Source organism: Engystomops pustulosus, chromosome 10, assembly GCF_040894005.1.
Source record: "Engystomops pustulosus chromosome 10, aEngPut4.maternal, whole genome shotgun sequence".
In the NCBI taxonomy this organism is placed as follows: domain Eukaryota; kingdom Metazoa; phylum Chordata; class Amphibia; order Anura; family Leptodactylidae; genus Engystomops; species Engystomops pustulosus.
The window spans coordinates 6242355-6270156 of record NC_092420.1 but is presented as its reverse complement, the minus strand read 5'-3'; the positions used below and the strand labels follow the sequence as shown (position 1 = coordinate 6270156).

Sequence of the window (27802 nt, the reverse complement as noted above, 5' to 3'; positions counted from 1 at the left end):
GCACCTACACAATATCACCATACTGTGACCACATAATACTGCCATACCGCACCTACACAATATCACCATACTGTGACCACATAATACTGCCATACTGCACCTACACAATATCACCATACTGTGACCACATAATACTGCCATACCGCACCTACACAATATCACCATACTGTGACCACATAATACTGCACCTACACAATATCACCATACTGTGACCACATAATACTGCCATACTGCACCTACACAATATCACCATACTGTGACCACATAATACTGCCATACTGCACCTACACAATATCACCATACTGTGACCACATAATACTGCCATACCGCACCCACACAATATCACCATACTATGACTACATAATAGCCCCACATACTGTACATATAATACTATCATACAGCACATATACAATATCATACTATGACTTTTAATAATATCCCATATATGTCCCATGTAAGAGCACTATATAGTGCCATGTAATCTATGTGTAACACAGCGCCTTGTATATAACATCACTACACAGCGCTATATATGCTACACATACAAATACTATCACATCTAGAATATTATAGTAACCACATAAGTTCCATATAGTATTTCACACTGCCGAATTACTGTCTATAAAAAAATCTTCATATAATACTGCCACACAATGACTACATAATATTACCATACTGTGACCACATAATACTGCCATACTGCACCTACACAATATCACCATACTGTGACCACATAATACTGCCATACCGCACCTACACAATACCACCATACTGTGACCACATAATACTGCCATACAGCACCTACACAATATCACCATACTGTGACCACATAATACTGCCATACCGCACCTACACAATATCACCATACTGTGACCACATAATACTGCCATACCGCACCTACACAATATCACCATACTGTGACCACATAATACTGCCATACTGCACCTACACAATATCACCATACTGTGACCACATAATACTGCCATACCGCACCTACACAATATCACCATACCATGACCACATAATACTGCCATACCGCACCTACACAATATCACCATACTGTGACCACATAATACTGCCATACCGCACCTACACAATATCACCATACTGTGACCACATAATACTGCCATACTGCACCTACACAATATCACCATACTGTGACCACATAATACTGCCATACCGCACCTACACAATATCACCATACTGTGACCACATAATACTGCCATACCGCACCTACACAATATCACCATACTGTGACTACATAATACTGCCATACCGCACCTACACAATATCACCATACTGTGACCACATAACACTGCCATACCTCACCTACACAATATCACCATACTGTGACTACATAATACTGCCATACCTCACCTACACAATATCACCATACTGTGACCACATAATACTGCCATACAGCACCTACACAATATCACCATACTGTGACCACATAATACTGCCATACCGCACCTACACAATATCACCATACTGTGACCACATAATACTGCCATACTGCACCTACACAATATCACCATACTGTGACCACATAATACTGCCATACTGCACCTACACAATATCACCATACTGTGACCACATAATACTGCCATACTGCACCTACACAATATCACCATACTGTGACCTCATAATACTGCCATACCGCACCTACACAATATCACCATACTGTGACCACATAATACTGCCATACCGCACCCACACAATATCACCATACTGTGACCACATAATACTGCCATACCGCACCTACACAATATCACCATACTGTGACCACATAATACTGCCATACCGCACCTACACAATATCACCATACTGTGACTACATAATACTGCCATACCGCACCTACACAATATCACCATACTGTGACCACATAACACTGCCATACCTCACCTACACAATATCACCATACTGTGACTACATAATACTGCCATACCTCACCTACACAATATCACCATACTGTGACCACATAATACTGCCATACAGCACCTACACAATATCACCATACTGTGACCACATAATACTGCCATACCGCACCTACACAATATCACCATACTGTGACCACATAATACTGCCATACCGCACCTACACAATATCACCATACTGTGACTACATAATACTGCCATACCGCACCTACACAATATCACCATACTGTGACCACATAACACTGCCATACCTCACCTACACAATATCACCATACTGTGACTACATAATACTGCCATACCTCACCTACACAATATCACCATACTGTGACCACATAATACTGCCATACAGCACCTACACAATATCACCATACTGTGACCACATAATACTGCCATACCGCACCTACACAATATCACCATACTGTGACCACATAATACTGCCATACCGCACCTACACAATATCACCATACTGTGACCACATAATACTGCCATACTGCACCTACACAATATCACCATACTGTGACCACATAATACTGCCATACTGCATCTACACAATATCACCATACTGTGACCACATAATACTGCCATACCGCACCTACACAATATCACCATACTGTGACCACATAATACTGCCATACCGCACCCACACAATATCACCATACTGTGACCACATAATACTGCCATACCGCACCTACACAATATCACCATACTGTGACCACATAATACTGCCATACCGCACCTACACAATATCACCATACTGTGACTACATAACACTGCCATACCTCACCTACACAATATCACCATACTGTGACTACATAATACTGCCATACCTCACCTACACAATATCACCATACTGTGACCACATAATACTGCCATACAGCACCTACACAATATCACCATACTGTGACCACATAATACTGCCATACCGCACCTACACAATATCACCATACTGTGACCACATAATACTGCCATACTGCACCTACACAATATCACCATACTGTGACCACATAATACTGCCATACTGCACCTACACAATATCACCATACTGTGACCACATAATACTGCCATACCGCACCTACACAATATCACCATACTGTGACCACATAATACTGCCATACCGCACCTACACAATATCACCATACTGTGACCACATAATACTGCCATACCGCACCTACACAATATCACCATACTGTGACCACATAATACTGCCATACTACACATACACAATATCACCATACTGTGACTACATAATACTGCCATACCGCACCTACACAATATCACCATACTGTGACCACATAATACTGCCATACTACACCTACACAATATCACCATACTGTGACCACATAATACTGCCATACTGCACCTACACAATATCACCATACTGTGACCACATAATACTGCCATACTGCATCTACACAATATCACCATACTGTGACCACATAATACTGCCATACCGCACCTACACAATATCACCATACTGTGACCACATAATACTGCCATACCGCACCTACACAATATCACCATACTGTGACCACATAATACTGCCATACTGCACCTACACAATATCACCATACTGTGACCACATAATACTGCCATACTGCACCTACACAATATCACCATACTGTGACCACATAATACTGCCATACCGCACCTACACAATATCACCATACTGTGACCACATAATACTGCCATACCGCACCTACACAATATCACCATACTGTGACCACATAATACTGCCATACCGCACCTACACAATATCACCATACTGTGACCACATAATACTGCCATACTACACATACACAATATCACCATACTGTGACTACATAATACTGCCATACCGCACCTACACAATATCACCATACTGTGACCACATAATACTGCCATACTACACCTACACAATATCACCATACTGTGACCACATAATACTGCCATACTGCACCTACACAATATCACCATACTGTGACCACATAATACTGCCATACTGCATCTACACAATATCACCATACTGTGACCACATAATACTGCCATACCGCACCTACACAATATCACCATACTGTGACCACATAATACTGCCATACCGCACCTACACAATATCACCATACTGTGACCACATAATACTGCCATACTGCACCTACACAATATCACCATACTGTGTATCATTTATAGTTCCATATAGAATGTGTATAATAGATCTGTAATAATGTGTCCCTATAGTGTATATGTAATGCTGCCATACAGCGCCTATATTGTATAACCGCACTGTGAACAATAGAACCATATAGTAGTCATAAAGACCATTGTCTCATTATTTATATAACCATATTATCTAAAAATAATGTTGCCATCCAATATCTCCATACGCAGGTGATGTACAGGTTGTATGTGGTCACACAGAGCACACAACATGGGCCTATCCTGTGTCTATAGTTCTCACATAACACCATTGTACGGTAACAAACAACATTGCCATATGGTCTCCTCATAAAGCTGTCATAATGTGCCTATATTCCAACAATACCGCCATATGGTGCCTATAGCACTGCTATAAGTGTAGACTGCAGTAACTGATACCTAAAGCTGTGGCCACTCCTGCTGGAGGTATTATATGATGATGGGGGAGATTTTTTAGGTTACCGGTGATATTTGTGCTGTGTGATGCTCAGTATTTGTGCAGGTTTATAGACACCCCCCCCCCCCCCCCCCCCCGTATACTCAGCCGGGGCAATTATCCTGAGAAGCTTTGAGGACTTTCTGCTGCGGTGGTGGGATAGTCCGTGCTCAGCACCAGCTGCCAGTCCATCAAGTCTTCTGCTGGGTCAGTAAATCCCGAGGATCAATCCGCTTGGCCGCTTTGGACAGGTTATCGATTGCCGTTACCGCTAAATGGTTAATGGAGCGCAGGGTTATTTATGGGGGAGGATTCGTCACTTTGTATCGGCTTTCATGTGGAATATTTGAGTTTGTGCTTTTATGTTTCACCAGGAAAAGATAAGAAATGTTCCGGTGACTCCGCGGCTCAACCTCCGGGGGATTCAATTTCCTCTTTTCTGAAGATTTCGGGATAATGTTGTGGAATACCCGGGGACAGGGAGATAAGAGCCGAGCTGTGATATCACCGACACTGCAGAGCTCTGTGCAGCCCCTCACACAATTACAGCCGATATATATACACTACAGGGGATGCAGAAAGTATTCACACCCCTTTACATTTTTTACATTGCAGCCAATTGGGAAGATCAAAAGAGGTTGTTTTTGCTCATCAATGTGCCCCCCCCCCCCCCCCCCCCCCCAGTACTGTGCGCTATGTCCCCATCTTGACAGAAAAAAAAATGAAATCTTCCCTGGTGATGAGTATTTGGCCCCCTGGCTGGGCCGGTCAGGAATGGTCACAGAGATGTTCTGGAGCCTCTGCTGTGGTATTTTAGCTCTGGGTTTCGGGTCATTGTCTTGTTGGAAGGTTCGGCCCAGTCTGAGGTCCAGAGCATCTGGAAGAGGATCTCATCCAGGATATCTCTGTACTTGGCCGCATTCATCTTTCCCTCCATTACCCCCAGTGGTCCTGCCCCCCCCCGTAGCCTGATGCTGCCCCCCCCATATCCTGATGCTGCCCCTCCCCCCATATCCTGATGCTGGCCCCCCCATAGCCTGATGCTGCCCCCCCCCATATCCTGATGCTGCCCCCCCCCATATCCTGATGCTGGCCCCCCCATAGCCTGATGCTGCCCCCCCCCATAGCCTGATGCTGCCCCCCCCCCCATAGCCTGATGCTCCCCCCCATATCCTGATGCTGCCCCCCATGTGTCACTGCTGGGATTGTATTTGGCAGGTGATGAGCGGCGCCGGGTTTTCTCCATTGCTTAGAATTATCACCAAAATGTCCAATCTTCATCTCATCAGAGCAGAGAATCTTATCCCTCATAGTCCGGATCCTTCATGTGTTTTGCACCCTGTATGCGGCTTTCATGTGTCTTACACTGAGGAGAAGCTTCCAGACTCTGCCATAAAGCCCCGACTGCTGGAGGCTGCAGTGATAGGTGACCCCCACCTACCTACCTACTGCAGTGATAGGGGACTCCCACCTACCTACCTACTGCAGTGATAGGTGACCCCCACCTACCTACCTACTGCAGTGATAGGTGACTCCCACCTACCTACCTACCGCAGTGATAGGTGACTCCCATCCTGCATCTCTGGGGCTCAGACACATGGATCTTGGGGTTCTTCTTTACCTCTCACCAAGGCTTTTCTCCCATGATTGCTTAGTTTCGCTGGACAGCCAAGTCGAGTTGTGGTCGGACCAATTTCTTCCATGTAAGAATTATGGAGGCCACTGTGCTCTTAGGAAACTTGAGTGCTGCAGAAATTATTTTGTAACCTTGGCCAGATCTGTGCCCTGCCACAATACTGTCTCTGAGCTCCTTGGGCAGTTCCTTAGACCTCATGTGCAGTGACATGCACTGTGACTTGTGAGCTCTTATATACACAGGTGTGCGCCTCTCCTTATCAAGTCCAATCAGTTTAATTAAACAGCTGGACTCCCATGAAGGAGTAGAACCATCTCAAGGAGGATCAGAAGGAAATTTTTCTGTCAAGTTTGCAGAGTGGGGCACTGTGTACAAAAAAATAACTTTTTTGATCTTACCAACTGGCTACACTGAAACAAAGAGGAGTCTGAATACTTTCTGTACCTACTTAAACTTTCCAAAATTGTCTTTTTTTATATCTAAATATACATCTTTTCTATGTTCTGCTGTAAAAGATTTCTTCCCCATGACAACATATTTTTTCCCTACGACGACGCTTCTCACTTCTTCCCTGCGACGCTGCTTCTCGCTTCTTCACTGAAACGCTGTTACTCGCTTCTTCCCTGCAACGGCAATTCTCACTTCTTCCCCGCAACGGTGCTTCCTCCCCGCAATGGCGCTTCTCGCTTCTTCCCTGCAACGGCAATTCTCGCTTCTTCCCCGCAACGGTGCTTCTTCCAGGCAACGGCGCTTCTCGCTTCTTCCCCGTGACGGCGTTCTTGCTTCTTCCCCGTGACGGCGTTCTTGCTTCTTCCCTGCAACGGCGCTTCTTGCTTCTTCCCTCCAACAGCAATTCTCGCTTCTTCCTGCGACGGCACTTCTCGTTTCTTCTCCACGACAGCGCTTGCCACTTCTTCCCTTAATAACTTCTTTTGCATAGATGTGGGGGCATTGTTTGAGGTTTGCAGAAGGTTTCCCCGAGGCCAAAGAGTCTTAGAGGCCCCATACAGAGCCTGTCTCCACTATCACTATAAACCATACATTATAGTTGGGTCCTGGAAGCTTTACTTGCCGCCTCGGCATAGACAGAGAGGGGGTGGCACTCAGTGGGGCACATCAATAGAGCTCAACCAGAGCTTTGACTTTCTGAGTCTGGATATCTTAGCAGCAAGCAGTGATCTTAGCAGTGCTTCTCCTCTGCCGATAACTTCCTTGACCTCCTCCTAAGATCCGTTTTTGCTCTGCAGCCGCCTCTCCCTCCCCGCAGAGCTTCTAATTACAGATTACAGAATTACTTGGAACTAAAATAAGAGACGGAAACGGAGGCTTTAAAGGCGCAGGCACCGAGTGCAAAGTGTCAGCGTTATCTGGCGGGACACAGAGCCGCTGCCCGGGAATCCCCAGTGGAAGGACACGGCTCACTCCACGCACTGCGGCTTCCATCGCCTCCTCCCTGTCTCTGAGGGTGCATTCACACATTGCAGTTAAAACTGCATCGCAATCAGCTTTGAGGCGGTTTTAGGTGCAGTTTTGTCAATTGAACAGGTGAAAGACATGAACTGAACGAGTGAATTTAATTTTGAAGGGGAAACCTGCTCCACAAATGTCATTCACCTGTTCAGTTCATGTCTTTCACCTGTTCAATTGACAAAACTGCACCTAAAACCACCTCAAAGCTGATTGCAATGCAGTTTTAACTGCAACGTGTGAACGCACCCTTAGGGCCGGGACACATGTGCCGCTCAAGTAGCAATTATAGAAAATCAAGATGAGTTAACCCTTGTAGAGGTTTTATAAATGACCCACATTATGGCCATGATAGGAGTTGTAGTGCCATATGTATAGAATATAATAGACATTTGTCATGGTGAGCGCTATAGGGTATGACAGCAGGGTATTATGGCCATGTTTGGGTAATGATCGGGTATTGATGGGATTTGTAGTGCTCTATGTATGAAGTATAATAGATTGTATTATGGTCATGGCCATGGCTCAGTCATGCTTGGATTTGTAGTTCTCTACATATAGGGTATAATAGATTGTATCATGGTTATGTCCAGTGGTTGGTCAGGTTAGGAGTTATAATTCTCTATGCATTGAGTATAAAAGAATTATATAATTATTACGTCCACTGGTAAGGCCATGTTGGGAGTTGTAGTGCTCTACATATGGAGCATAAAAGGACTGTATTGTGGTCATTTACAGTGGTTGGTCTTGTTGGGGGTTATAGTGCTCTACATATAGAACATAATAGATTATATTATGGCCATGTCATGTTGGGAGTTGTAGTTAGGAAGACCCATTGCCTCATTATCCTGATCATGCCCTCCAAGAGAACATGCAGTGCTGTGCAAATATCTTTTTGTCATCTTAGGTTATTGGGGGGTCATTAGCTCAGGCTATGAGAACATGTAGTAGGTGGGGTGGGCCCTGAGGAACTTACAGGGCAGCTGTCCAAGGTCCTGACAAGAACCCGAGACGAGGTCCATGTTACTCCGCAGCTGCCACTAATCATGAACATAATACTTGGAACTATGGCTGACAAGACAGATACTATGGATTAAGACTAAAGAAACAAATGGAAGGACTACAGTACACATTGGGGCAGATTTACTTACCCGGTCCATTCGCGATCCAGCGGCGCGTTCTCTGCGGTGGATTCGGGTCCCGCCGGGATTCACTAAGGTAGTTCCTCCGACTTTCACCAGGTGGCGCTGCTGCACTGAAGTCCGCTGAAATGCACTCAAGTACACCGGCCTATTCCTGGTAAAGGTAAGTGCAAGCTCTGCGACACTTTTTGTTTTTTAAATGTGGCGGTTTTTCCGAATCCGTCGGGTTTTCATTCGGCCACGCCCCCGATTTCCGTCGCGTGCATGCCTGCGCCTATGCGGCAAAATCCGATTGCGTGCGCCAAAATCCCAGGGCAATTCAGGGAAAATCGGCGCAAATCGGAAATATTTGGGTAACACGTCGGGAAAACGCGAATCGGGCCCTTAGTAAATGACCCCCATTGTCTTATACGAAAGAGCTAATGGAGACACTGACAGATATGTATGGAACATAAGTACCAATCATTCAAATTTTGGGGAAAGCCATGTGCACAGCTCAGGTAACAGAGACCTTTAGACTCTACGTGACGTGACTATAACTGGTCTTGATGTCCTACGTGCATCACTGATATTATGACAACTTGTAAGTAGCAGAGAAGTCATGTTATACATGGAAACAGTCAGCAGGCAGGGCTCTCATGTGACAGCGCTGCGTTCTTCATACTCTGTGTTTACCTTTATAATCGTCCTGGAAGGACACAACGAATGACATTGAAGATCCTTGTCCCGTTTCTGGAGAACACGTGCGGCCTCCTGGGCAATTAGGTGACCTCTTTCTCAAGGCTTCACCTCCTGCCAGCCAGGATATTAATGGCCTACCTGGAGGGCAGCGTGCCTGACTGTCCCCCTCTATGTTCTCCTTCTCTGCAGAAATCCGCAGCCAGCTGGTGGAACAGTTTAAGTGCCTGGAGCAACAATCCGAGTCCCGGCTGGCCCTTCTCCAGGACCTGCAAGAGTTTTTCCGCAGGAAGGCCGAGATAGAACTGGAATATTCCCGCAGCTTGGAGAAACTAGCCGAGAGGTTCTCCTCCAAGGTCCGCAGCGCCCGGGAGCAGCATCACTTCAAGTAAGCAAATGGCATATGAGGGGTTAATGGGACTCATGATATAATATATATCAACTGATATATCAATGATACAATGATATAATAACATGAGGCTGTACAGATACCAGTCATTTTCTGGTATTTTGAGAAGTATATACATCCAATGGGATTGTGGGTCTTGAACTGGAGGATGTCACTTAAAGGGGATGTCCAAAGACTGACCATTATCCCCCTCCTCAGGATGAAACAAGAAAAAGAATTGGATTTATATTTTCAGGATTGTAGCTTTTTAACTACACTGGGGCCTGTCCTCACACTGCTGTGCTCTAAGCTCCCTGCACTGAGCTGTTTGCAGTAGTATGCAACCAGATTCCTGCTACAGCAGTGTGGAGGGGCTGTGGAGCAGTTCCAACACAGAGATAATAGCACAGCAGTGTGAGGACACGCCCCTGGTGTACTTGTAGAAGCTACAATCCTGGAGTATAAGTCCATAACTCACAGTCCTGCTGCTACTAACAACAAACACAAAGGTCTGATTACACATCTCTCCAGGGACAATACATAACACTGGCTGCAGAGAGCACAGAGCACAGCAGTGTGAGGTCTGATTACACATCTCTCCAGGGACAATACATAACACTGGCTGCAGAGAGCACAGAGCACAGCAGTGTGAGGTCTGATTACACATCTCTCCAGGGACAATACATACCACTGGCTGCAGAGAGCACAGAGGACAGCAGTGTGAGGTCTGATTACACATCTCTCCAGGGACAATACATAACACTGGCTGCAGAGAGCACAGAGCACAGCAGTGTGAGGTCTGATTACACATCTCTCCAGGGACAATACATAACACTGGCTGCAGAGAGCACAGAGCACAGCAGTGTGAGGTCTGATTACACATCTCTCCAGGGACAATACATACCACTGGCTGCAGAGAGCACAGAGCACAGCAGTGTGAGGTCTGATTACACATCTCTCCAGGGACAATACATAACACTGGCTGCAGAGAGCACAGAGCACAGCAGTGTGAGGTCTGATTACACATCTCTCCAGGGACAATACATAATACTGGCTGCACAGAGCACAGCAGTGTGAGGTCTGATTACACATCTCTCCAGGGACAATACATAACACTGGCTGCAGAGAGCACAGAGCACAGCAGTGTGAGGTCTGATTACACATCTCTCCAGGGACAATACATAATACTGGCTGCAGAGAGCACAGAGCACAGCAGTGTGAGGTCTGATTACACATCTCTCCAGGGACAATACATAACACTGGCTGCAGAGAGCACAGAGCACAGCAGTGTGAGGTCTGATTACACATCTCTCCAGGGACAATACATAACACTGGCTGCAGAGAGCACAGAGCACAGCAGTGTGAGGTCTGATTACACATCTCTCCAGGGACAATACATAATACTGGCTGCAGAGAGCACAGAGCACAGCAGTGTGAGGTCTGATTACACATCTCTCCAGGGACAATACATAACACTGGCTGCAGAGAGCACAGAGCACAGCAGTGTGAGTTCTGATTACACATCTCTCCAGGGACAATACATAACACTGTCTGCAGAGAGCACAGAGCACAGCAGTGTGAGGTCTGATTACACATCTCTCCAGGGACAATACATAACACTGGCTGCAGAGAGCACAGAGCACAGCAGTGTGAGGTCTGATTACACATCTCTCCAGGGACAATACATAACACTGGCTGCACAGAGCACAGCAGTGTGAGGTCTGATCACACATCTCTCCAGGGACAATACATAACACTGGCTGCAGAGAGCACAGAGCACAGCAGTGTGAGGTCTGATCACACATCTCTCCAGGGACAATACATAACACTGGCTGCATAGAGCACAGAGCACAGCAGTGTGAGGTCTGATCACACATCTCTCCAGGGACAATACATAACACTGGCTGCAGAGAGCACAGAGCACAGCAGTGTGAGGTCTGATCACACATCTCTCCAGGGACAATACATAACACTGGCTGCATAGAGCAGAACAGTGTGAGGACAAGCCCCTGGAGCACTTGGAGAAGTTACAATCCTGCAATATAAATCTATATATCACAGCTCTGCAGCTACTAACAACTTACACAGAGGTCTCATTACACATCTCTCCAGAACACTGGATGCAGTCTATACGGCCATACCTGCTGACAGATTCCCTTTTACCTTTTTAGCACCTGCTGTTTACAATGCTGCTGTGGGTTTTTGGGTTCTTATGAGCTCTAAGGCCGGCAGCACACGTGCCGTTTTGAATCCATTTTTTGGGCAGTTTATAAGCAGTCCGTTAAAAAATGCATCAGTTTTTTTCAGTTTTTCCTCAATTATGATAATTATGGTAATTGGGGGAAATGGACAAAAACAGAAAAAACAGATGTGGCCCAAAAACAGGTTCAAAACGCCACATGTGCCGCCGGCCTGAGCCCGGGTGTTATCAAAAAAAGCTGAGCAGTGTTACTGTATGTACACAATAGTATCAGGATCCTCAGGCTTTGCTTCCGGTGGGGGGTCTCAGGTGAGGGGCAATTAGTGGGCTCTGAGGTGAGGGCAGGTGCGAGTATAATCTACGTATCTATGGCTCTGATTAGAATTGCCTCATATCTCAGTGTATACCGCTAAGGAGATGCTGGGGCTTGTAGTCCGCTCTTTGTTAGGGCGCTGCTTTCTTCCCATGTATTTCCCATGTCATCAGGTAATTACTTAACTCAGTTTCCATTGATTTCTTGTCTGTGTGTGAATTAGCGCTTATTATTTAAGGACTATGGATGAAGGAGGGTGATGAATGGCGGCTCCTGGGTTATTTACTACACATGTCATGAAGCCTTCCTATAGTATACGGCCTCTGTGGATAGATGTTACCCAGCTTTACTAAAGCCTAGGATGCTATAGATTACAGCTGTAACAATGTACCACCAGGCGTCTGGGAAAGCCCATGGAACCTCAGAGTTAGTATAACTGGGCTGAATACAGCTTAAGATTTCACTACGGTTGACACCCAGCTTTCCCAAAGCCCTGCAGAGCACATTTAGCTAGTAATGGAATGATATGGCAGCAGAGTGGTCATTCTGTATCAGGGCATGTGTAATGGTAGTTCTTGGTCACCCAGCTTTCCTAGCAGCAGAAGAGTACATGGTCCCTATATTTCTATATGATGTTTGTGATTTTCAGGAAGGACCAGCATCTCCTCTCTCCTGTGAACTGCTGGTATCTTGTTCTGTCTCAGACCCGGCGTGAGAGTAAAGACCATGCTACGCTCAATGACATCTTCCTCAACAATGTCATCGTCCGGCTGTCACACATCAGCGAGGACGTCATTAGACTCTTTAAAAAGGTGAGAGGACTAAGGAGCTTTCATCTCCTAACGAATATCTTACAGCTGCTGTTTCGTCTCTATGGGTAAGCGCAGGCACACGGTGCCCTGCTCCTGATCCACATTGACTGGGTTCATGTTCGCCAACCACCACATATGGGTTTTGTGTAACTGTAAAGCTATGGAGAAAGCCTCTGACAACGGTTCCATCATACAGCAAAGCTATAGAAGAAGGAAGTGATACTCAGGGGAGGCAGGAGATGTGCTGTGTTATCTGAATGTCTGTGATTCTCTTCTTGCAGAGTAAAGACATTGGTCTGCAGATGCACGAGGAGCTGGCGAAAGTCACCAATGAGCTGTATACAGTGAGTGCCCTAGGGGGATCATTACGGAATCATATGTCTACTATGTCATATTGTGGAAGTAACCCCCCCCCCCCACACTCCTTGTCTGCAGGTGATGAAGACGTATCACATGTACCACGCAGAAAGCATCAATGCCGAGAGCAAGCTGAAGGACGCAGAGAAGCAGGAGGAGAAGCAGTTCAGCAAATCTGCAGAGCTCGGGCCCAACGCCCTGCGCCACGAAGACAGACAGCAGAGGCGCAGCTCTGCCAAAAAGATCGAAAAGATGAAGGAGAAGGTGGGGGTTACTGAATGCTGCATGGTGATGCTGCAGGTGTGAGAGGGTTAACAGACCCTCCAGGAGTTATAATCATCACATATTGTAGAGTAGTATTCCAACCTCACATACCAAGGCTATATCCTGATACGTTTTCTGCATTCACGTGGAGTGTGGTTCGTGGATATGTTGTGGTATGAATTAAAGGGGTTGGCCTGTCTTAAGAAGGATGGGGCCTAACTTGCTGATTGGTGGGGCCCCCACGGATCAGGAGCACGTTGCATCGTAGCAGCCGGTGGCGCATGCGCGAGCTGCCCCATTCATCTCTGGAGCTGATGGAGATTGCCGAGTGCTGCACTCAGCTATGTCCGTCAGCCACATGGACTCGTGACTGTGTGGCATCACCATGCAGATTACTAGTGTATCTCCACATACTATCCCCTCTAGCCTCCTTAATCTCTATATAACAAGTTCTGCAGCTTTCCAAAAGGCAAAGTAAATCAGTTTTTACCTTTCTGTCAGTGAATAGACACTTCCCAGACTGCAGTTTTCTGCTTGTGGATGTAATCAATCATTTTTGCCTTCACTGCCAGAAAGCGAGAGATCATTTCATTTTATTGAGTTTAAGAATTATTGGATGTTCCGCAAAATCAATCTTTTATTTCTCCTAATTTAGCAATTTTCTACATCTGATGTTTCTTATTATTTCATGTTATTTTGTGACCACAGAGACAAGCGAAATACTCCGAAAACAAGCTGAAGTGTACAAAGGCCAGAAACGAATATTTGCTGAACCTGGCGGCCACCAACGGATGCATCAGCAAGTACTACATCCACGACGTGTCCGATCTCATCGATGTGAGTGCTACTCACCCAAATGTATAATGAATAGTTCTGCATCTTTCTTATATACTTGGAGTTTCAGTTCCTCCTCTGCTTGCTGTGAGTGAATTAAACACCCTTCTTTAGAGGGCATCTAGGAATACCTCTGGTATTGGTCTCTGCAGCAGATGATCCACACTAAAGATGAAGATCTGTTCAGCTCAGAGACTTTTGTGACTGCCCCTTGATGAATGCTTAAATGTACCCAGTAATGGAAACTTACCATTAGAAAGGTAGATTCTTATTAACCTACTGAACCATCAATCTATAGCTAAGCTTTATCTAATATGTACATTTTCCAGAGAAGCTACTGGTGTGTGGAGAAGACTCTCCGGGCAGTGTGAGCAATGGCTACTCCATGCCCCAGAAGCTTCTGTGATCCCTCTCTAGTTGGGCGTCCTCAGCGCTCTCCTGCTCCCGCTGTTCACTGCTACATCGAGCTTTGCGCATGCGCAGTAGCTCCGGGCATTCGAGTTGATGCACACGCATATAGCAGCGCTCCTGTAGCCACTGATGCCGCAGGCCCTGCACATGTGCAGAGCTCCGATGGTGCAGTACACAGCGGGGGCAGTAGCAGGAGTGCGCTGAGGAGGTGCAGAGGCTATTGGGGCGTGGAGTAGCTTCTCCGGACATTGTATATGCTAGCTAGATAAATTAGGGTACAGTTAACATAGATTAGGGTTTAGTAGGTTAATGGGAACCTACCATCAGATCTACCTTTATAGGTAGGTTTCCTTTAAGCAAGCAGAGATATTTGTAAGTGAAGAACAATGGGGGAGATTTATCAAGATGTCTAAAAGTAAGAATGTTCTTAGTTGCCCCAATGTCTACGAGGAAGCTGCTTATAGAGTAATGTTTACCTTTGTGCTCCCGCCATGCACCTCCCAGGTCCCTTCCCTGTTCAGTCCCTGCTGGGGAGCAGCAGATGGCTTCATTTCCCGGCTCTCAGCTGCCTGATCATCCCGGCCTCCTCTCTCCTTCTCTAATTACCTCCTCCATGTGACAATGTAATGAGGGGACGACTGTCAGCGCAGGCCGGAGCCCAGGTGTTCAGCACAGTCCCCAGGGACACGCTTAGGTTATATATATATGTGCATATACCGTGGGCTGTCAGTCGTGACTTCCTGATTTATATTCATTTCAGAAGAGTCACACAGATGTGAGCGCCTTTGTCATTACTGTAATGTGGTCACTGAAAAGGCAATTCTCTGGAGCAGGGGATCAATGATATTTTAAAGAAAATTTCAGTCACAGATGATAATATTTATAATAGATAATCTGATGTTACAGGATAAATGTATTGTAAGAGGAAATACTTCTCATTCTGCGTGTACAAGAATATAACTAGTATAATACTGCCCCCTATGTATAGGAATATAACTACTATAATACTGCACCCTATGTACAAGAATATAACTACTATAATACTGCCCCCTATGTACAGGAATATAACTACTATAATACTGCCCCCTATGTACAAGAATATAACTACTATAATACTGCCCCCTATGTACAAGAATATAACTACTATAATACTGCCCCCTATGTACAAGAATATAACTACTATAATACTGCCCCTATGTACAAGAATATAACTACTATAATACTGCTCCCTATGTACAAGAATATAACTACTATAATACTGCCCCCTATGTACAAGAATATAACTACTATAATACTGCCCCCTATGTACAAGAATATAACTAGTATAATACTGCCCCCTATGTATAGGAATATAACTACTATAATACTGCACCCTATGTACAAGAATATAACTACTATAATACTGCCCCCTATGTACAGGGATATAACTACTATAATACTGCCCCCTATGTACAAGAATATAACTACTATAATACTGCCCCCTATGTACAGGAATATAACTACTATAATACTGCCCCCTATGTACAAGAATATAACTACTATAATACTGCCCCCTATGTACAGGAATATAACTACTATAATACTGCCCCCTATGTACAGGAATATAACTACTATAATACTGCCCCCTATGTACAGGAATATAACTACTATAATACTGCCCCCTATGTACAAGAATATAACTACTATAATACTGCCCCCTATGTACAGGGATATAACTACTATAATACTGACACCTATGTACAGGAATATAACTACTATAATACTGCCCCCTATATACAGGAATATAACTACTATAATACTGGCCCCTATGTACAAGAATATAACTACTATAATACTGCCCCCTATGTACAGGAATATAACTGCTATAATACTGCCCCCTATGTACAGGAAAATAACTACTATAATACTGCCCCCTATGTACAGGAATATAACTACTATAATATTGCCCCCTATGTACAAGAATATAACTACTATAATACTGCCCCCTATGTACAGGAATATAACTACTATAATACTGCCCCCTATGTACAAGAATATAACTACTATAATACTGCCCCCTATGTACAAGAATATAACTACTATAATACTGCCCCCTGTGTACAGGAATATAACTACTATAATACTGCCCCCTGTGTACAAGAATATAACTACTATAATACTGCTCCTATGTACAGGAATATAACTACTATAATACTGCCCCCTATGTACAAGAATATAACTACTATAATACTGCCCCCTATGTACAGGAATATAACTGCTATAATACTGCCCCCTATGTACAGGAAAATAACTACTATAATACTGCCCCCTATGTACAGGAATATAACTACTATAATATTGCCCCCTATGTACAAGAATATAACTACTATAATACTGCCCCCTATGTACAAGAATATAACTACTATAATACTGCCCCCTATGTACAAGAATATAACTACTATAATACTGCCCCCTATGTACAAGAATATAACTACTATAATACTGCCCCCTGTGTACAGGAATATAACTACTATAATACTGCCCCCTGTGTACAAGAATATAACTACTATAATACTGCTCCTATGTACAGGAATATAACTACTATAATACTGCCCCCTATGTACAAGAATATAACTACTATAATACTGCCCCCTATGTACAGGAATATAACTACTATAATACTGCCCCCTATGTACAGGAATATAACTACTATAATACTGCCCCCTATGTACAAGAATATAACTACTATAATACTGCCCCCTATGTACAAGAATATAACTACTATAATACTGCCCCCTATGTACAGGAATATAACTACTATAATACTGCCCCCTGTGTACAGGAATATAACTACTATAATACTGCCCCCTGTGTACAAGAATATAACTACTATAATACTGCCCCCTATGTACAAGAATATAACTACTATAATACTGCCCCCTATGTACAAGAATATAACTACTATAATACTGCCCCCTATGTACAAGAATATAACTACTATAATACTGCCCCCTGTGTACAGGAATATAACTACTATAATACTGCCCCCTGTGTACAAGAATATAACTACTATAATACTGCTCCTATGTACAGGAATATAACTACTATAATACTGCCCCCTATGTACAAGAATATAACTACTATAATACTGCCCCCTATGTACAAGAATATAACTACTATAATACTGCCCCCTATGTACAGGAATATAACTACTATAATACTGCCCCCTATGTACAGGAATATAACTACTATAATACTGCCCCCTATGTACAGGAATATAACTACTATAATACTGCCCCCTATGTACAAGAATATAACTACTATAATACTGCCCCCTATGTACAGGAATATAACTACTATAATACTGCCCCCTATGTACAGGAATATAACTACTATAATACTGCCCCCTATGTACAAGAATATAACTACTATAATACTGCCCCCTATGTACAAGAATATAACTACTATAATACTGCCTCCTATGTACAAGAATATAACTACTATAATACTGCCCCCTATGTACAAGAATATAACTACTATAATACTTCCTCCATTTTTGTTTTCATCAAACTGCCATTCTATATACTGCAGTATAATACTATTGTATACTTCCAGCACTTTTGTAGTAATTATAGTGATCAGGTTTCGTGTCCATATAACTCTTGCTGCTATAATTTCAGCTCTTGCCTGTGTTTTCCTATTTCCTCAGTGCTGTGACCTGGGTTTTCATGCCAGTCTTGCCCGCACTTTCCGCACTTACCTCTCTGCTGAGTATAACCTGGAGACCTCCCGCCATGAAGGTCTGGACATTATAGAGAACGCTGTGGATAATCTGGACGCTCGCAGTGACAAGCATAAAGTCATGGACTTGTGCAATCAGGTCTTCTGTCCTCCTGTTAAATTTGACTTCCAGCCTCATATGGATGACGAGGTAGGTGATTGCGCAGGAAGTTGTGATAAGTTCCCAGTGTAAGGACACTTAGTAATGACAGCGTCTTGCAGGTCTGCCAGGTGAGCGCTCAGCAGCCGGTACAGATGGAGCTCCTGGTGCGTTACCATCAGCTACAGTCCCGTCTGATGACACTGAAGATTGAGAACGAGGAGGTAATAATATTAGCACACCCTCTATGTGCAGGGTCACCGCAGGGGATTGTCAATCACACAACCTCTTCTGTGTCCCGGAATTCTCTGTGACATTCTGTTACATTGTATCTAATGGATGTAGCTGCACAATTGCAATAGCATTACTAAATGAATTGCAAAATGAATTACCCTTCCCGCCTTGTGCAGAACATTTACGGTACAAGCGGTGGGACCATAAGAAAGTGTACTGCAGCGCAAGGATTGTGGGGGTTTGGGGTCTAAATCTTCTCTGTGCACACACTGTAGGCAATAGCCTGCACATAATTCTGCAACCGTTGGGATAAGGCCAGCTACAAAACCAGGTGTCTGACCCCTTAGATCAGGGTTCCCCAAACTACGGCCCGCGGGCCACATGCGGCCCGCGGACCGTTTCGATCCGGCCCCCGACACTTTGCGCGCCAGCGCCGGGCCCACAGTCGGGCAGGAGCCTCCGTCCGTCCGGACAGGAAGCTCCTGCCCGTCACTGTATAGTGCTCGGTGCGGCCGGAAACGGCCGCTCGAGCACTATTACTGGAGCGATGTGGCCGGAATACAACCCCGGCGCACATCGCTCCATGAACTAGGCTGCGCGGCCGCGCGATGATGTCATCGCGCGGCCGCGCACCCCTTCCTGCCCGGACGCGGCAAGAAGATAGAAGATTTAGGTGAGTACAGGGTTTTTATTTTTTTATTAAAGGGCAGTAAAAAGATTGTGGCGACTGGGGGCTAGTATAGTTAGTTATGAGGGACAGGAAATAATTAATTATAAGGGGTAGCTTAGGAAATAATTAATTATAAGGGGTAGCTTAGGAAATAATTAATTATGAGGGCAGAATAGGAAATAATTAATTATAAGGGGCAGTTTAGGAAATAATTAATTATGAGGGGTAGAATAGGAAATAATTAATTATGAGGGGCAGAATAGGAAATAATTAATTATGAGGGGTAGAATAGGAAATAATTAATTATAAGGGGCAGAATAAGAAATAATTCATTATAAGGGGCAGTTTAGGAAATAATTAATTATGAGGAGAAGAATAGGAAATAATTATGAGGGGTAGAATAGGAAATAATTAATTATGAGGGGTAGAATAGGGAATAATTAATTATAAGGGGCAGATTAGTAAATAATTATAAGGGGCAGCATAGGAAATAATTAATTATGAGGGGCAGCATAGGAAATAATTAATTATGAGGGGCAGCATAGGAAATAATTAATTATGAGGGGCAGAATAGGAAATAATTAATTATGAGGGGCAGCATAGGAAATAATTAATTATAAGGGGCAGCATAGGAAATAATTAATTATGAGGGGCATAATAGGAAATACTTAATTATGAGGGGTAGAATAGGGAATAATTAATTATAAGGGGCAGATTAGGAAATAATTAATTATGAGGAGAAGAATAGGAAATAATTATGAGGGGTAGAATAGGAAATAATTAATTATGAGGGGTAGAATAGGGAATAATTAATTATAAGGGGCAGATTAGTAAATAATTATAAGGGGCAGCATAGGAAATAATTAATTATGAGGGGCAGCATAGGAAATAATTAATTATGAGGGGCAGCATAGGAAATAATTAATTATGAGGGGCAGAATAGGAAATAATTAATTATGAGGGGCAGCATAGGAAATAATTAATTATAAGGGGCAGCATAGGAAATAATTAATTATGAGGGGCATAATAGGAAATACTTAATTATGAGGGGTAGAATAGGGAATAATTAATTATAAGGGGCAGATTAGGAAATAATCATAAGGGGCAGATTAGTAAATAATTATAAGGGGCAGCATAGGAAATAATTAATTATGAGGGGCAGCATAGGAAATAATTAATTATGAGGGGCAGCATAGGAAATAATTAATTATGAGGGTTAGAATAGGAAATAATTATGAGGGGCAGAATAGGAAATAATTATGAGGGGTAGAATAGGAAATAATTAATTATGAGGCGCAGTATAGGAATAATTAATTATGAGGGGCAGCATAGGAAATAATTAATGGAGCGGGTATAGGAAATAATTAATTATGAGGGGCAGTTTGGTAATTAATGGTGGGGGAGGCATATTCAATAATTAATGGAGAGAGGGAGGTCCCAGTATATTAATTAATTAATTGGGCCAATATATAAAATAGTTCACAAGGGGGTGCAGTACCGGTATATTAAATAATTAATTGAGGGGGGTGCCAGTGTATTATGGATGCGGTCACATGTACCGCTTTTTATTTTTAGACTTTAGTCCGGCCCTCCAACGGTCTGAGGGGGACAGTGAGCGGCCCCCTAAGTAAAAAGTTTGGGGACCCCTGCCTTAGATGCTGTGGTCACTAGTGACCGCAGAATCCAAGGTGTTCGGTCACCGTCCATACTACACAAATATGTCCATTTGGCCAACTAGATAACGTGCATGAGCCGCCCTGACACTTCTGTAACAGGCAAGTTACAATTCTTCTGCATTTCTCATTTTATACTGGAGAGATAAGCATCTGCCATAGGAGTCTGGAGGGGACAAAAGACTCTGTCTTCATTTAACACTTGTGGACTTTCGGTGAGCTGATTGTGTTTGTGCATAAGGGACAAACATTCAAGCATCATATATATATACACTCAGCGGCCACTTTATTAGGTCCACCATGCTAGTAACGGGTTGGACCCCCTTTTGCCTTCAGAACTGCCCCAATTCTTCGTGGCATAGATACAACAAGGTGCTGGAAGCTCCTCAGAGATTTTGCTCCATAGTGACATGATGGCATCACACAGTTGCCGCAGATTTGTCGGCTGCACATCCATGATGCGAATCTCCCGTTCCACCACATCCCAAAGATGCTCTATTGGATTGAGATCTGGTGACTGTGGAGCCATTTGTGTCCAGTGACCTCATTGTCATGTTCAAGAAACCAGTCTGAGATGATTCCAGCTTTATGACATGGCGCATTATCCTGCTGAAAGTAGCCATCAGATGTTACAGGGTACATTGTGCTCATAAAGGGATGGACATGGGCAGCAACAATACTCAGGTAGGCTGTGGCGTTATACCAAGGGGCCCAAAGACACCATGACACCAGCACCACCAGCCTGAGCCGCTGATACAAGGCAGGATGGATCCATGACACCACCACCACCAGCCTGAGCCGCTGATACAAGGCAGGATGGATCCATGACACCAGCACCACCAGCCTGAGCCGCTGATACAAGGCAGGATGGATCCATGACACCACCACCACCAGCCTGAGCCGCTGATACAAGGCAGGATGGATCCATGACACCACCACCACCAGCCTGAGCCGCTGATACAAGGCAGGATGGATCCATGACACCACCACCACCAGCCTGAGCCGCTGATACAAGGCAGGATGGATCCATGACACCACCACCACCAGCCTGACCCGCTGATACAAGGCAGGATGGATCCATGACACCACCACCACCAGCCTGAGCCGCTGATACAAGGCAGGATGGATCCATGACACCACCACCACCAGCCTGAGCCGCTGATACAAGGCAGGATGGATCCATGACACCAGCACCACCAGCCTGAGCCGCTGATACAAGGCAGGATGGATCCATGACACCACCACCACCAGCCTGAGCCGCTGATACAAGGCAGGATGGATCCATGACACCACCACCACCAGCCTGAGCCGCTGATACAAGGCAGGATGGATCCATGCTTTCATGTTGTTGACGCCAAATTCTGACCCTACCATCCGAATGTCGCAGCAGAAATCGAGACTCATCAGACCAGGCAACGTTTTTCCAATCTTCTACTGTCCAATTTCGATGAGCTTGTGCAAATTGTAGCCTCAGTTTCCTGTTCTTAGCTGAAAGGAGTGGCACCCGGTGTGGTCTTCTGCTGCTGTAGCCCATCTGCCTCAAAGCTCGACATACTGTGCGTTCAGAGATGCTCTTCTGCCTACCTTGGTTGTAACGGGTGGCGATTTGAGTCACTGTTGTCTTTCTATCAGCTCGAACCAGTCTGCTCATTCTCCTCTGACCTCTGGCATCAACAAGGCATTTCCGCCCACAGAACTGCCGCTCACTGGATGTTTTTTCTTTTTCGGACCATTCTCTGTAAACACTAGAGATGGTTGTGCGTGAAAATCCCAGTAGATCAGCAGTTTCTGAAATACTCAGACCAGCCTTTCTGGCACCAACAACCATGCCACGTTCAAAGGCCTCAAATCACCTTTCTTCCCCATACTGATGCTCGGGAGAACTGCAGGAGATTGTCTTGACCATGTCTACATGCCTAAATGCACTGAGCTGCCGCCATGTGATTGGCTGATTAGAAATTAAGTGTTAACGAGCAGTTGGACAGGTGTACCTAATAAAGTGGCCAGTGAGTGTATATCCGTTGTATATAAGGATCTAAGATGTGGTGGTCACTACTCTTCTAAGCATCACAGGCAGAGGGCGCTCCTAATGCCATCCCTTCAGCACCCCCTGATGTAATCACCCAGTATCAATAATGGCTGAGGGCTGGTGAAGGTCCCAAGGTCTTCCAAATAGGAGTAAACAATAGAACTACCTACATAGTATCAAAACAATTGTGGTCAAGTCCATAGGACGAACGGATTAAAAAATATATACATGACAAGGTGCTATCAAAAAATACCATGTCCCACAAAAAACAAGCTCTCACACCGCAACATAAAAATAATTTGTAATGCAGTAATAATAAGTGAATACTGGCTGTGGCTCCAAGGGGTTAAATTGTATTGTATCTGTAGATTTCTTATCTATAGTCTCCCATTATACAGGAGATCCCTCCTCCTGCAGCTCTGGTGGTAATAGAGTTGGCAGATGAGGTGATTAAGCCCCGTTGTGCCCCCGGGCATCCACCATCAATCCCGTCCCCTGCTCTGTCACAGTTGCGCACTTTGTTCTGCATATGAAATTACTGTAAGTCCTTGAGTCGTCCTCCTCTGTCAGGTTAATAACAATTTTCTTCATTCAGGTCTTGATTGTCTCATTGCTTGGGTGACATTGCAGCTTCATACAGACTTTGCACCCAAAGTCCTAAACATCAGATCATCCTAGTGACACCCAGAATCCTCCTCTGGTCATATCTTCCTTATAGCCGGACAAATCCGCTGTGCAGGATTCTAGGAGAGCTGAGTGCCAGTCAGTATGATCAGTTACACAGGGATCATTATTCTATTTACCATGGTATAGAAGCAGAACTTTATGCTGCTGGGACCCAATACAAAATCTGTACCAGGCCCCCCTAGAGCACCTGGGCTTCAGGACTCCCACTTCACCCCTTAAAGGGGTTTTCCCATGAAGACAAGTTGGGCCCTATCCATGCATGACCGTTCTGCTTCATCGATCTCTTTAGAGCTGACGGAAATTGCTGCGCATTGCGCTCGGTGATCTCCATCAGCTCCATAGAGATTAATGGAGCAGAACAGTCATGCGTGGCCGCCTGCTCCATTACTCTTATGGAGCGATGAGGGGTTGGTTTTCACAATCTGTGGGGTTTTCAGCACTGAGACCCCCACTGATCAGCAGGTTAGGCCTTATCCCATGGATAAGGCCTAACTTGTCTTCGTGGGAGAACCCCTTTAAGGTATGGCCCCGGTTTTGAGCTTCATTACTACTGAATAAACTAATAAAGTAGAAAGAAATTCCATTTTAGAAACCTGTCATTCAGGGGCATAGAAAGGGGTGGCCATATTGTATGTCACTCAGCTTTCCAAGAAATACATAACAGAGGGCATGTGAGGACCAGTGTTAGCTGTATGCCCTGCTTACTGTCTTTCCATGACTTCCCCTGTGCCCGGCCTCCATAGACATGAACCATTACTGTCTGATGGACGCCTAATGGCCGCGCTCACATGAATTATTCACAATAAAGTACTGGCTTTTTATAGTAATACATTAGGTAGAGCGTCCACGGTACGTGACCTTATCTCATCTTAGCAATGTAATCTCCACTGTGCAGGTGAGGAAGACCTTGGACGCCACCATGCAGACCTTGCAGGACATGCTCACGGTGGAGGATTTTGATGTATCCGATGCCTTCCAGCATAGTCGCTCCACCGAGTCCATCAAATCTGTGGCCTCCGAGACTTACATGAGCAAACTGAACATCTCCAAGAGAAGAGCCAACCAGCAGGAGACCGAGAGCTTCTACTTCTCAGTAAGAGACCCCTGTGACAACCCCGGACCTGGATGAAGTCATTATAATAGTATTACAACACAGTGAGGAGGGACAAGCAATTCAATTTATCCAGAGCTAACGCTGAGCAGTTACACTCCCCAGATCCTGTGTCTGCTCAATGTCTTCTATCTCATCAGTAATATCCATGGGTATAATAGACAAGCGTAATGTAATATATTCCCACATGTGATTTACCAAGAATACTATAATTTAGGAAGTTAGTTCCCAAGGAAGACACATGATTTACAGAGTAGTTATAGTATACATGGTAACATTAAAGCTGCAGTAAGAAGAACATAACCACTATAAAACCGCCCCCTATGTACAAGAATATAACTACTATAATACTGCCTCCTATGTACAAGAATATAACTACTATAATACTGCTCCCTATGTACAAGAATATAACTACTATAATACTGCCCCCTATGTACAGGGATATAACTACTATAATACTGCCCCCTATGTACCGGAATATAACTACTATAATACTGCTCCCTATGTACAGGAATATAACTACTATAATACTGCCCCCTATGTACAGGAATATAACTACTATAATACTGCCCCCTATGTACAGGAATATAACTACTATAATACTGCCCCTATGTACAAGAATATAACTACTATAATACTTCCCCCTATGTACAGGAATATAACTACTATAATACTGCCCCCTATGTACAGGAATATAACTACTATAATACTGCCCCCTATGTACAGGAATATAACTACTATAATACTGCCCCCTATGTACAGGAATATAACTACTATAATACTGCCCCCTATGTACAGGAATATAACTACTATAATACTGCCTCCTATGTACAGGAATATAACTACTATAATACTGCCCCCTATGTACAGGACTATAACTACTATAATACTGCCCCCTATGTACAAGAATATAACTACTATAATACTGCTCCTATGTACAAGAATATAACTACTATAATACTGCTCCCTATGTACAGGAATATAACTACTATAATACTATCCCCTATATACAGGAATATAACTACTATAATACTGCCCCCTATGTACAGGAATATAACTACTATAATACTGCCCCCTATGTACAGGAATATAACTACTATAATACTGCCCCCTATGTACAAGAATATAACTACTATAATACTGCTCCCTATGTACAGGAATATAACTACTATAATACTGCTCCCTATGTACAGGAATATAACTACTATAATACTGCCCCCTATGTACAAGAATATAACTACTATAATACTGCCCCCTATGTACAAGAATATAACTACTATAATACTGCCCCCTATGTACAAGAATATAACTACTATAATACTGCCACCTATGTACAAGAATATAACTACTATAATACTGCCCCCTATGTACAGGAATATAACTACTATAATACTGCCCCCTATGTACAAGAATATAACTACTATAATACTGCCCCCTATGTACAGGAATATAACTACTATAATACTGCCCCCTATGTACAAGAATATAACTACTATAATACTGCCCCCTATGTACAAGAATATAACTACTATAATACTGCCCCCTATGTACAAGAATATAACTACTATAATACTGCCACCTATGTACAAGAATATAACTACTATAATACTGCCCCCTATGTACAGGAATATAACTACTATAATACTGCCCCCTATGTACAGGAATATAACTACTATAATACTGCCCCCTATGTACAAGAATATAACTACTATAATACTGCCCCCTATGTACAAGAATATAACTACTATAATACTGCCCCCTATGTACAAGAATATAACTACTATAATACAGCCCCCTATGTACAAGAATATAACTACTATAATACTGCCCCCTATGTACAAGAATATAACTACTATAATACTGCCCCTTATGTACAGGAATATAACTACTATAATACTGCCCCCTATGTACAAGAATATAACTACTATAATACTGCCCCCTATGTACAGGAATATAACTACTATAATACTGCCCCCTATGTACAAGAATATAACTACTATAATACTGCCCCCTATGTACAAGAATATAACTACTATAATACTGCCCCCTATGTACAGGAATATAACTACTATAATACTGCCCCCTATGTACAAGAATATAACTACTATAATACTGCCCCCTATGTACAAGAATATAACTACTATAATACTGCCCCCTATGTACAGGAATATAACTACTATAATACTGCCCCCTATGTACAGGAATATAACTACTATAATACTGCCCCCTATGTACAAGAATATAACTACTATAATACAGCCCCCTATGTACAAGAATATAACTACTATAATACTGCCCCCTATGTACAAGAATATAACTACTATAATACTGCCCCCTATGTACAAGAATATAACTACTATAATACTGCCCCCTATGTATAAGAATATAACTACTATAATACTGCCCCCTATGTACAAGAATATAACTACTATAATACTGCCCCCTATGTACAAGAATATAACTACTATAATACTGCCCCCTATGTACAAGAATAT

General features: G+C 43.7%; 1 protein-coding gene and 1 long non-coding RNA gene across 3 annotated transcripts in view; one reads left to right on the top strand and one right to left on the bottom strand.

Moving 5' to 3' along the window:
* The window catches only part of SRGAP3 (SLIT-ROBO Rho GTPase activating protein 3), a 90928-nt gene that overhangs the window by 49248 nt on the left and 13878 nt on the right, over positions 1-27802 (top strand). For both annotated transcript variants that reach the window (XM_072128074.1, XM_072128075.1), the window contains exons 2-9: positions 9658-9853; positions 13016-13178; positions 13460-13522; positions 13614-13799; positions 14508-14636; positions 18733-18954; positions 19026-19127; positions 25092-25289. In XM_072128074.1, coding sequence (XP_071984175.1) covers positions 9658-9853; positions 13016-13178; positions 13460-13522; positions 13614-13799; positions 14508-14636; positions 18733-18954; positions 19026-19127; positions 25092-25289 — 1259 coding nt within the window. The remainder of the gene's footprint in view (positions 1-9657; positions 9854-13015; positions 13179-13459; positions 13523-13613; positions 13800-14507; positions 14637-18732; positions 18955-19025; positions 19128-25091; positions 25290-27802) is intronic.
* LOC140104513 (uncharacterized) overlaps positions 9157-27802 on the bottom strand; it is a 118581-nt gene continuing 99935 nt past the window's right edge. Inside the window, exon 4 of the long non-coding RNA XR_011850345.1 lies at positions 9157-9847. This is a non-coding gene — a long non-coding RNA (uncharacterized lncRNA). The remainder of the gene's footprint in view (positions 9848-27802) is intronic.